General features: G+C 40.6%; 1 protein-coding gene across 3 annotated transcripts; it reads right to left on the bottom strand.

Annotated features, from left to right (window-relative positions):
• Positions 1-680: 680 nt before the first annotated feature.
• Positions 681-12001, bottom strand: stom (stomatin). 3 transcript variants are annotated; one of them, XM_030435182.1, is made up of 8 exons: positions 11776-12001; positions 10923-10955; positions 9791-9900; positions 9376-9448; positions 6130-6212; positions 5717-5920; positions 3675-3809; positions 681-3384 (listed from the first exon to the last, which is right to left on the bottom strand). In XM_030435182.1, exons 1-8 carry the CDS (start codon positions 11834-11836, stop codon positions 3196-3198), a joined length of 888 nt encoding a protein of 295 aa, XP_030291042.1. In that variant the 5' UTR covers positions 11837-12001; the 3' UTR covers positions 681-3195. The 3 variants fall into 3 exon arrangements, with proteins under 3 accessions (XP_030291042.1, XP_030291045.1, XP_030291043.1); XM_030435185.1 differs by lacking the exon at positions 11776-12001 and adding an exon at positions 11422-11727; XM_030435183.1 differs by lacking the exon at positions 10923-10955 and having other exon boundaries at positions 11776-11999.
• Between the last annotated feature and the right edge of the window lie 282 nt (positions 12002-12283).

Below are 12283 nucleotides of genomic sequence, written 5' to 3'. Positions count from 1 at the left end.
TTATGTCAGACAAAGAAACTGCGGGGAGCGCCAAATATCACAAACTGTTGACTTCTACATAATGTTGCTTTAAGAATCTGTAGAAACAGGCCCTCATAACCTCCATAACATTGTGATGACAATTACGGCGCTCCTATCACCGACAATCCGTACCGTACCCAAGCCCGTTTGACCCCCAAAGTCCAGTTTGTTTGACCAGTGCGAGTGCTTTGACCGTGAAGAGGCGTGCTTCGGCACGGTACGGTTGCTCATGCACAAGCACACAGCACCGTGCGCAACGTGGACCTACAGGAAATCCAGGAATGTGAGTCCATGACATGATGACGTACGTACATAAGGTAACCCTGCTCAGGCCTGGTTGCGACTGGAGCTATGTGATTGCAGGCCAGCAAGGGAGTGGGGAGGAGGGACAATCCTGCGGAGCAACTGGGCCAAGCCTGAGTGCAGCCACCACCTTCAGCCACGCCCCCAGCATGGCCATGGTTGGGAGAAGGGCCTTAGAGACAGGCACTAAAACAGAGCAGTCAGACAGGATGAAAAGAGGTGCTGAAGCAATGGACCATATGAGAAAAATAATGTATTTTTTTTTATATTAAAGCATGTAAACATCTCCTAATAGACAACCAACATAAAAGTGTTAAGTTAACTGATCTAAGAAGGAAGAAATCCATGGACAAAAATGCTTTTTGATAGAATCTTTATTTAAAGTCTCATCTACGTTTTGTCAAGATAAACCCATATCAAACCTTAGCAAACTGTACAAAACATACGTAACCTGCAAAACTCAACATAGCAAATCTGAAATAAAACATTGTGAAATGATATTTATGTGTGTAACATTTGTCTTAACAAGCCAGACACTTAAGCACTACTCCACTTTAACGAGCAAGGTTTTTCTAGCTTAGCTGAAATCCAAATAATAAGAGAGCTCAAACATGTACCCTCAATAACTACTGGTGAGTAGCTGCTCAGTGATGTATAGAACCACTTCTCTTCTTTCTGTAACAGACAAATTCAAACTCAACATGGGTCAACAGTAAGAACTGACACATGAAGCAGTAGCTGCAGTGAATTAATGTAACAGCCTTTGTATTACAAAATAAAATAAAATATATGTCACTTTAATTCTGCGTTCAGCTCAACACTGAACCCTCGTCTAGCTACAGCAAAACTGACGTATAATATACAGAACTGCATTCATATACATTTAGATATATGTATATGAATATATGCACATAGAGAAATACTAAGTCACACATACACTAGAAACTGTAACATACATTTAGCAACACTTCTTCCCTTAATACATGAAAAAGGAGGAAAAATACGACAACTACAGCTTTAAAAACAAAATATGACTGAGTATTTGGCTTAGTGGTTTACACCCAGAATTAGCATATGTAATAAAATAGTGTTGTTATAAAAAAAAAAAAAGAAAGGTGAATAAAGTCAGTCAGTTTCATTTAGTAGTGCATAGAAATGTGGCAATAGGCTGTAAAATGAGCTGATGGCAGTAGGTTAAGGCTTTTGGCAGAAAGATTTGCGATAAGTGTTTTTCTAACAGTCTCCGCTTCTCCTAAGCAGTGAAGCTAGATGGGGTGGACAAAATTATAGCAACAACTGACAGCCCTATAATACTAATACTACTAATATTTTGTCCACCCTGTACATATAAAGTGGGTATGAAGGTATTAAGCATACTGTAAACAAATACAAGTAACAGCTAGTCTGTCAACACGACTGTCAACATCTCAGCCAAGGCAGAGCTTCTAATCTGAGACAGAAGCGTTGACAACCGGACAGGTGTGCGTTCAACAGAGAGGAAAGTGTTTGTGTGTGTGTGTGTGTGTGTGTGTGTGTGTGTGTGCCTGTGTTTCTGGATCATTATCTATACGTCACTCTGCTTGATCACCACTTTTTGAGGGCTGTTTTAAGATCGCTGTAATTCTTGTGCCAGTTTGTGATACTGAATTTGTCATTGCAGCTGCTGCATGGATCGGCCTCGTGCCTTTAGAATTTAAACAGTTCATTCTGTTTAAGCACCATATTAAATGTATTTTTAGCATAGCCAGTGTTTGTTTCTTTCAGTCTCCTGATGTCAGTAGGAGAGCGAAGTAGGTCAAGTACAGTAGAGTGTATACTGTAAGTCCTGCTACATGTTTGAACCCTTCAAGGCTACAACGTTAGTGAAGATGAAGCTGGAATCTGTTAAACACTAAAACTGAGTGAAAACATGCAATGGTATTTTTAACATGTTTAGAAATCCTTTTAGTTTTAAATAGGGGATTGGACATCGAATGGCTGTAGGAATCAATACTTTTACATATAAAATGATCAGAGCACAATCAAGCTATGATACTGGCAGTGGTGTGTGTGTGTGTGTGTGCATGCGTGTGTGTGTGTGTGTGTGTGTGCATGTGTGTAGGTGTAAGGCAACAATATTCAGCAGGAACTTTACTTGGGGTTAGCGCTTTGGCTGCTGCTTTGACGGTCAGCTAAACACTGTCTGATTCCTAAATAGAAGGACAAATAAAAGTGCAGGATGAAAGCTAACGCCCATGCTGCACTGTGGCTGGTTTTGGTAAAATCTCATACACAATATAAAAGACAATAAATTCAATTTGTGGTCAGTTCTTGGCAGACACGCCAAACTGACTGAGGTGGTAGGAGATCTTTCTCATTGGCTGTTTAGCCCAACAGATCAGTGCAAAAGAGAAACTGATCTGGGCAACACAACCGGGTCACATATGAAGTTATAAAATGCAACACATGAAGTGACATTTCATATTTTCATTTTCTGCTCATCTGCTTAAGCTGTCGGACTAATCTAAAAGATTTCTTTAAACAATAAAATGTTGATTTCATAACAAACGTTCCACTTGCTATAAAACGGTCAGTCAGATTTCTTTTTTTAGATGATGAGTGCGGTTCTTCCCTTTAATAAAGATGCAGAAAATACGTTCATGTGGGCTGTCAGTTGTGTTTGCAAGCAGCCATGGCAAGGTGATAAAAAGTAAATAAACAGTGATTACTGACTACCGGTTTTTGAAGCCTAACCCTAACAGCTGAGGTGCATCATTAGACACAGGCACAACTTCCCAAGCACCATCTTAGCACTGTTTAACAGCAACTGGGCCTATATTTTTGTGTATAAGTGATGCATGTGGTGCGTGCCGTGTGTTTTCACACTCCCCCTCAATGTTTGATGAACCCCTGCATCATCTCCAGCGGCAGCGGGAAAATGATGGTGGAGTTCTTCTCGGCTGCGATGGTGTTGAGGGTCTGAAGGTAACGCAGCTGCAGGGCTGACGGAGACTCTGCGATCACCAGGGAGGCCTCCTTCAGCGCCCGCGATGCATTCATCTCTCCCTCCGCTGCGATCACCTAGAGAAGAGAAACAGGAGGGGAAAGAGGTGAATGAACATGATAGAGGGTGAGGGAAGTCTGAATGAGAGACCTCAATGTGATTACAGGGAAAAGAAGACACTTTTATCATTTAGTAGCATTACACCAACATGTTTGGTTACAAGTTACATATATCCTGCAATGAAATACGATACTCTATCACATTTTTATTAATCTAATGGACAAAAAGGCTGATGGGTGGGCACTTTGTGAGGTCTGACAGGATCTCCTAATTTGATCACAATGACAGGGAGGCAGCAGCACTTTACCTTGGCTCTGGCCTCACGGGAGGCCTCAGCCTCAGCAGCCATGGCTCTCTGGAGCTGAAGGGGCAGCTTGACGTCTTTAATCTCCACCCGCTCCACCTTGATACCCCAGTCATCTGTAGCATCGTCCAGAGTGGACTGAGGGGAAAGAGAAACAAGCACATCATTATGAAACATTATTCAACATGTTTTGTTCCAAGTTTCCTCCTCTATCAAAATATGTTTTTGTTAATGAACACAAGCTAAGTAGTGTTCATTAGCCCAGACTGTCAAACTAAGATTTAAAGAACTTTTTTTCAAGATCAGCCAGAAAGCTCTCTCCCGTTCCCAATTCAACTATGCTGCATTGTTCAAATTCCTCCAGCAGATGGCGCTCTGACCAGGTGTATGTTTCTCTTTTGTGGAGAGGAATTACATTAAGAGCACAGCTGGTGTAAAAGTAAAAAATAAAGGTTAATCAATTATGAATGACGGCTAAAGCATATTCACAAATAAAATAATCAAAGAAAATTAAACAACACTGTGGCACCAGCAGTCCTTTTTCTTATAACGTTGTGAATAACACACACTGAATGAAGAGCAGGAAGCAGATAACACCGCTTATTTTCACTTTTATGCATCAATTATTTCATAACAAGACGTTTTCAGACCAAAACTTAAATTGAGGAGCCTTTAGCCGTAAAAAATGTTTGGTTTTTGTACTTGATACAAGATATCCTACAGTGAAAACAAAATGTGAATGTCTGAGGCTATGCTCTGTGCTGCAATGGAAGAAGAGTTTACCCACGTATCTGCTGTGGATACATTTACAGTGTTTCACTGGAAAATGAAGACTGTAAACGCTGGTGTGGAGACAACAGAGTCTGACACATGAGCAGTGTCTCACACTCTACTCACATCAGTGTGAAAACAATTAGCATACTGTAATCCTGAACTCATATAGTCTATTTGACATCAACGAACCGCCAAGGGATCGCCGACAAACCTTCTGACTGTGTGTGCATCAGAAGTTAATATTCAATCAATTACAGAAGCTCAGCATGAACGGGAAGTAAAAGTTTAATGAATAAATAAATTATTGAACTAAAGGCAAACTAACAGCTGTGCTCTACATGAACATGGGATTACCTCCAGTTTTCTTAGTTTACAGCTGATGCGCATTTTAACTGCAGTTTGTTAGTTTAACTCAGAGTTCAGGCAAACCTGGCTCCGAGCAAGGTGGCACCCTAATCCTCCATTCTGTTTTCTCCACCAGTCAGTCTGTCTTACTGGAGCCTCACGTTATTGCCTACACTTATTTTTACTGACGCCATAATAGGCTTTCTGCGAAATGCCTCAGCGTGCATTCCTTCAGGGGTCCAGCTTTTCAGTTGCAGCACATTTACAACATTTTCTTTTCTGACAATCACAGGAACTTTGGAACACGGTGAAGGAAATGTCAATATAATGAGTCAGAACTATACAAATGAATCATCGCAGCATTGTTTTAGCAAGACAGACCATTCTGGAGAGTAGATGTATGTATATGTGGAACACAATGTCTCATAAATCATATAAAACAGGCACAAAAACAGGAAAAATGTACACACAGAAATAGACTAGGAAGATAGGGCATGCTTAAAGTGAATCTTGAGAGCTCTCTGTTGCGATTACAGGCTGTACATTTTAAATTTAACAAATCATTAACAGTACCAATATTTTAATTGTTACAAATTAATTGTTACATAAAAACTGATGTGAAACTATGTAAAAGAAAATAAATGGATTCGTATAAGAATCTCCATTCTTGTCACGATTCAGACTGGGTCTGGAGCCAAAACCTTAAAACAGACCACCCTTCTCTATATATTCAATCATTAATCAATGTAAATCTAGATTCGTTTTGAATTGAATTCTGAAAAAAAATCAATTCTGAATCCGATTGGAGACCCAAATCAAATCAAATCAAATTATCGGACTGTCAAACACGCACACCCAAAGTGCTAGCATGTTGTTTTAGATTATAATACCAGCTCCCAGTGTGTACAACATTTACACTACTCTACCTGCATACTGTGTGCGATTTCTTCACGGTCAGAAAGGATCTCTGCCAAGTTCTTGGTACCCAGGACGTTCCTCAGGGTGGTCTGGGCCAACAGCCGGGTGGCAGCATCTGCGTTAGTGATGTTAGCCACAGCCAGGGTAGCGTTCTGGACGCGGTAGTACACCACACCATCAACACTCACTGTCACAGAGTCTTTGGTCAAAACCTGAGAGCAGGACACACAAATTAGATAATAAAAGACAGAAATCGTTATGCGGTGTCACATTTAAAAAGGACTGTATTGTTTTATCTTCCAAAGATTGCATTGCTGGTGGAACGTGCCAAGAATTTGCAAAAATTATTTTGATGTCTTTTGAATTTCTGTGAATGTGACAAAGTATTTGTTTAATGTAATTGGGAGTGTGCGTGTCATACCTCCTGCGGTGGGATGTCGAAGGTGATGGTGCGCATGTCCACATTAATGAAGCTGTCAGTGCACGGCAAGATGAAGAACAGCCCTGTGGAATCACAAGAATGCAAATAGTTTTAACAAAGACTAAAGCCCCTGTAAACACAATAATGAGGAAGCTTCTTCACAAATGTTTGAAAACACCGGGATGAATGAAATTCGGGCAGGAGGCCAAGTCAAGCTCTCTTTATAAGCCTGCAGCTGTGCTGACAGCGAGGCAAAGCTGTGGATATTTGCAGCTTTCATAAGCCCGTTTCAAGTCCCAATGATTGAATTAGTGCATTAAACAATACTAGGCATGTGCCTGAGAGAAACAGACATGTGCTAGGTGTGCAACCATTTAGCAAACATTAATGCCACACCAGTTTGAGACTACTGGGCTGCATTTCCTGTCAGGATATTGTGTGTTTAAATGGTGAGATCAGAGCCATCTGTTCCGGAGGGGAAATCTAGTCAACGTGCTGTTTCTATCATGACTTTTCCAGCATCCACAACAGTTATAGCTGCTGTCAGACAACAGGCCTCAGCCGCTCTCACACACAGACTCTGTAAACCATCTTGAGAAGCAGTGGAAAATTCCACTGATAGGCATCCTAGAAGAAAAGCTTTGCTCATGAATAAACATCTCTGTTCATGGCAGGAGTGTATACAGATGCAAAGTGTTCCACAAACAAACTCTTTTTATTTATGATGGACTATCCCCACGAGCCTGTTTTAATGGAAACATACAGGGAAAGGTTGTAATTACTGTTTTATAGCAGCTGTTGTTGATGAAGAGGGCGCCAGATTATGAGCTTGAGGGTATGGGGCATTACGGGAAACCAAATGCTGAAATAAACTTCGGCTTCGGCTCCTCCAGCCCCTCGTGAATGTGAAGTTGGCTGGCAGAGAGCTATTATTACCCCACGCTGTCATAAACAGGGTCCCCTGGCTCTCTGAGGAGTCACATTTCAGCATTTTGAGAGGACACTGCCTGGTTTTTAGATCCAATAAAACAGAAAATCAAAGATAAAGAGACAGAGAGTTATGAGATGTATGCAAATTATCCCTCGTGGGAGGCTGTATTTTCACTTAAACAAATATGCTGCCTTTCAAAAACAGAAATCACATCACTGAGAATAGAATGATGAAGGCATTCAGACAGCGAACAGACACATGTGCGGCAGCACTGCCAGACGTACAGTACGGTTCTGTGGACTGGAAGCACAAATAAACAGAGCCACGGTGAACTTGCGTATGGTCTTATCCATGTGATAGCATTGGCTGAACTTTGAGGTGGGACATCCTCTTGTTATTATTAGGCCAGTATGATTCCCATTGTTTCAATTTGGACAACTGATTCCCTTTTTGTCATCCTGCCCACCAGCAGGAAAAGGGTTGGTGGGAAAGTACAGTAAGTCCGCCCCCCCTTTTTTATTCCTCCATCCATTTCTTTTTTTTCCCAGACATGCAGCACGGCTCGAGGGATGACACTGTCAGACTGTCTGTCAGTCATTCTAACGCTTTGGTCAACACTGAAATAGCTTACCAACTACTACTTCTTGCAATATTTTGTTGCGAACATTTGTACTCAAAGGAGGATTTGTCCATATGACTTTAATGACCTCCTTACTTTTCCCCTATTGCAGCAGATCAAAGGTTTCCCTTGTCCTGTCAAATTCCTTCATGTCTACTCGATGGATTGGCACAACATTTGCTACAGACATCCACACCAAAGTAATTTGTCCAAAATTTACAGAAAAGGCTCTCTTTCTGATGAAGCATTCATGTTTTTTTTGTTGTAGTTTTTTTTTCGGAATTACAAGATGAAATTTAGAAAAACCTGATGGCAACAGAATTTGTGACATACAAACAATACTTAATGAGCGCAGATATGTGAAACAACATTATGCATTAATCTTAAGTATACAGTGTGGGATTCTTTGTAGACAACATCTTATATAATTTGGTGGCCTTTTTGTTTGTTTGTTGTAATGTACTGTGTTTGTTTGTGTCTTTTAATGAACTACATATAATTATCTATTTTAATGTACGGTATGTTTATGTCTTTTAATGAACTGTATATATGTGTCTCTATCTATATACTGTATTTGGATGGTTCCACGTGTACATCTGTTTGGCTTTATACACCAGCACTGACATTAAATAATGACTGTGAAGGTAGTGCTGACCTTTATGCTTTGAGAATGTTTAAGAGTGGTTAACTTCATACTGAGCAAAACGTCTAGGACTCTGTTTAAACAGAAGCCCCCAATTTCAGGAAAATGATCCTCAACATACCGGCAAGGTAACTACAGAGCTTTTCAGGGTCGGAATGAATTTAATCCAAGGGATCATGTGATTTTAAGTGCTGAAGACAAAAGGCAAAAAGAACGAAGAAAGTAAACGTGGTTGTAGTAAAAGCCTGGCAGACTGTTTGCAGGGAAAATCTGTATTTAAAAGCTAACTGATAAACAGGAGGTTCACACTGTCAGCAACACTGGCATATATTCTGTTCTGTTTTTAGGGTGACTTTAACATCTGTCTAGGGACTACAGATGAAAAATAGCCTCTTGGCTAATTCTGGCGCATTTACAGTAATGTTATTAATGTGCACTGTCCCTGTTTTCAAATAAACTAAACTTAAACTTAAACTTAAGCATCATTTCTGTGCTAAGCATGCACCTTGCCGGTCATATTATATGTCAATGTTTATATTGTGGTTCCTGCTGCCTGGAATAAAGTGGTTTAGATAGTGGTCAGGGCTCCTCCATGTGCTGTCATCACAAGAACAAACGTACCATGTAAAATGGAAGTGAGAATTCCCAATGTATGGGCTTTAGGGCAGAAAACAATGACATCGTAAAAACCAGAGAACCTAAACTTAAATTTGTAAGAGAACTGGTCCAAAAGGTATTCTGGCTTTATGACTTCTGCAGAAATTTGTCTGTGATGAGAGCTTAATTCAGATAGGAGTGTAAGTCGTATGATGCAATTTTCAGTATTTTCTAGGCTCTAAACCAAATTGTGGCGTGGGCTGTTTAGGTTCACATTGTCAAATATAGCACTTGTCAGGCAGTGAACATGTCTTAACTAAGAGACGAAGATGTGTGTGAGATAATCCAGGGGGGATTTACAAGAACTGGAACCATGTTTGAAGTACATTTTAATAAAAGAACTGAGGACCTGGCTGGAGTAAAAAATACATGGTGGCGTATAAAAAATGTTCTGACCTGGTCCTTTGGCTCCTCCTCGCAAAATGCGCCCCAGGCGAAAGATAATGGCTCGCTCGTACTCCTTCACAATCTGTGTGCAGAGACAAACCGCATCAATAGCTTGTTGATGAGTCTCTTTTATTTGACTCCTACAGGTGTAATTGGATATTGAGATATGCTTATGGATAACAATTTAGGAAAAGGCACAAAGCAATTACCCTGCTCACTAAGGATACCATTTAATTAAGTTAATGCAAAGCAATGGTTCGCCGGCTTCTAAAGGCTGTTAGATAAATACACATTATATATGGGATGAGTCTGCAGTACAAGATACAGAATAAACAGAGTGGGCCATCCCTCTGTGATTTACTCTACTGTACCAGCCAGCTTTTCTGGTTAAGTGGAAAAACACTGGATCTGCCAAGCAGCTGACCTTAATGCACATCCATATGGAGAGGGGCAGAGTAACCACCATCAGGAGAAGGGACATGCCGACCAACAGCCAGCCACACAAGCCAATGTCAGTGTCTGGATTCTCCAAAGCTGGGGGAAAGAAGACAAACACATGAATGGAAACAAATTTGACTGATTCCAATCGCCTGTGGGCAAAGATTAATATGGACTGACTTTAATACAATTGCAAAAAGCTGTCCAAATAGCAAATTCTTTCTGATGCATTTCACAACATTATCCTGCGAAAAGCCGACAATGCTAATCCAATCACCCTTTAGAGAAGCTTTGATACGTCTAAACACTCATCGTTTGTAGTTACATGTACATGGTTAGTCAGGTTTAAATGTCATCTCCGCCCCTCCAGCCACCACCTTAAGGCATTTGTTAGAATAAACACTGGGAATCACGTCAACCGTATTGCCAGAAGTGGGGAGAGGGAGGGATACAGACACCAAGGCTGCAACTGGTCGTTATGTTCGTTTGTTGGTTATGTTCATTCTTTTTTTTTTTTAATTAATCGATTAGCTGATTGATCCAAAAGTTCTATTCAAAAATGGTGATACATGTCAGTCAGTGTTTTCCAAAAGCCAAAGACTTTTTCTTGAGAAACTACTGAAAATGGCTTTAAATATTTAAACAATTAGATATATATTTATGTATCAATATTTGTATTAAAATATGTTCTGTCTAAGTGAAACACATTCCTCTGCCAGTCTGACTTGCCAAAAACACTACTTCATAAATCTTTTTGGTGCAAACACCTGAACACTCAGTTCTGTATTTTCACACAGTTTAAGGCTATTTGACACTGGAAGGATGACACACAAGGCCAAGTTGCAGTCAGTGTGTGTGGCTGTTTGCGTGAGAGCGGTATTAAGCCAATATACTGTTTGTACATTTTTTTATTCCGCTTGTCAAATTGGGTTCACTTCATATCACAATGCACTTTTTCCCTTTTTAGGGATATTTGTTGTTCTACAGTTACACAGACATTGCGGTGTACCGTAGGTGATTGTCTTTGTGGGTTATCTGTGATTCCCAGCCCCTAGCCGGCAGCATTTACTTCAGTTAAATATGAGAACATGCAACCAGTCAATGACTGGGATCCGTACCTTCGATCTCATGTATATCATGTCCGCTTGAACCTTCAGACAGAGTTAGAAGTCAAAACGCCATTGGACGACTTGCATAACGTTACAGTAGTGATGCAGACATGTATACATCGACGTACTAACTAAACAGTGACTAGGGGCCATTGACAAGTAGCGTCTCGACTGCATTACTAACGTTACTGGCTACGGACATAATCAATACTGATTACCATAGGGGTTCACAAACAGACCACACCCTGTGATTAAGGATACAATCCAGTTGAATCCAGCCTAAAGCTGATCTGACTATTCCCAAATACATGCAACAATCTCATTCGTTATTTTTTCAGGATGTAACGTTAACTGAATGTGTGAAACTAACGTTAGCTGTTTATCGCCGTTAATAAAACGGTGTTCGTTTCTGGACAGATTCATGAACGAATACAATCTGAAGAAAACAACACACCGTTACGTTAAGAGTTAAGAGTCTATATTATTTTTTAAATACATCCATTATTACCCTGTTCTGTTGCTGAGTAGTGTTTCTCTGACACTGGAAAGTTAAAGTCACTACGAAGAAACGTGACCGTTATCGCACGTTACGTGACGCTCGCTACTACGTTAGCTTGTGACCGCAGCATGCTAATCACCGTTAGCTTTTGGGTCACTGTTAGCAAACAACCGCTGACTGCTCTCGCTGCGTTTTATATTTTCCCAGTATTTACACAGCAGTTGGACGTGCCATTATAAGCTGTGTGCCGTTTATTGCAAAGTAAAAATACTCGGACATAGTGTTTTCCTTCACATTTGCGATATTTATGATGCTTTTTGTCAGCATTGCATATTGCATACTTATAAAGTGAGCAAACCTTACCGTCTTGTCGTTCTCGTCTTTTGGATTCCCTCATCGCTAATGCTTCGCTGTCTGAATGCATAGTTAACACCGGATAAAATATCTACCGTGGACAGTAAAAGATTGTCGCCCTCTGTTTACTGGAGTGACCGTGTGTCTGTTAATGCAACCGCTGCTGCTGCTGCTGCTGAGGAGCCTGGGAATGTTTCAGCCCTCAGTTTGACTCGCAGGTTCTGTGACGCAAACGGGAGTCCAGTTTTCCTGGAATACTGAGGTGGGCGCGGTCCAGGCTGCAAAACAGTAGACCAAATGTACAAACAGTGCATTTGAATTGTCCGCCTTCTAAAAAGTAGCAAGGGAGTTGTGAAAAACCGAACCAAAAACTACTGGGTTTTTTTCCAGGTTGATCATTTGCTTAACATCACAGCCACAAATCAGACAGCAGTTGCCTAAAGGCTAATAATATAAATATATATAATATAAACACAAGGCCATGAATTCCTGAGCTCATTGTTTGGAGCTTTTCTTT

The sequence above is a fragment of the Sparus aurata genome, chromosome 12 (assembly GCF_900880675.1).
Source record: "Sparus aurata chromosome 12, fSpaAur1.1, whole genome shotgun sequence".
In the NCBI taxonomy this organism is placed as follows: Eukaryota; Metazoa; Chordata; class Actinopteri; order Spariformes; family Sparidae; genus Sparus; species Sparus aurata.
Note: the sequence above shows the minus strand (reverse complement) of the source record. Positions and strands in the feature narration are given on the sequence as shown.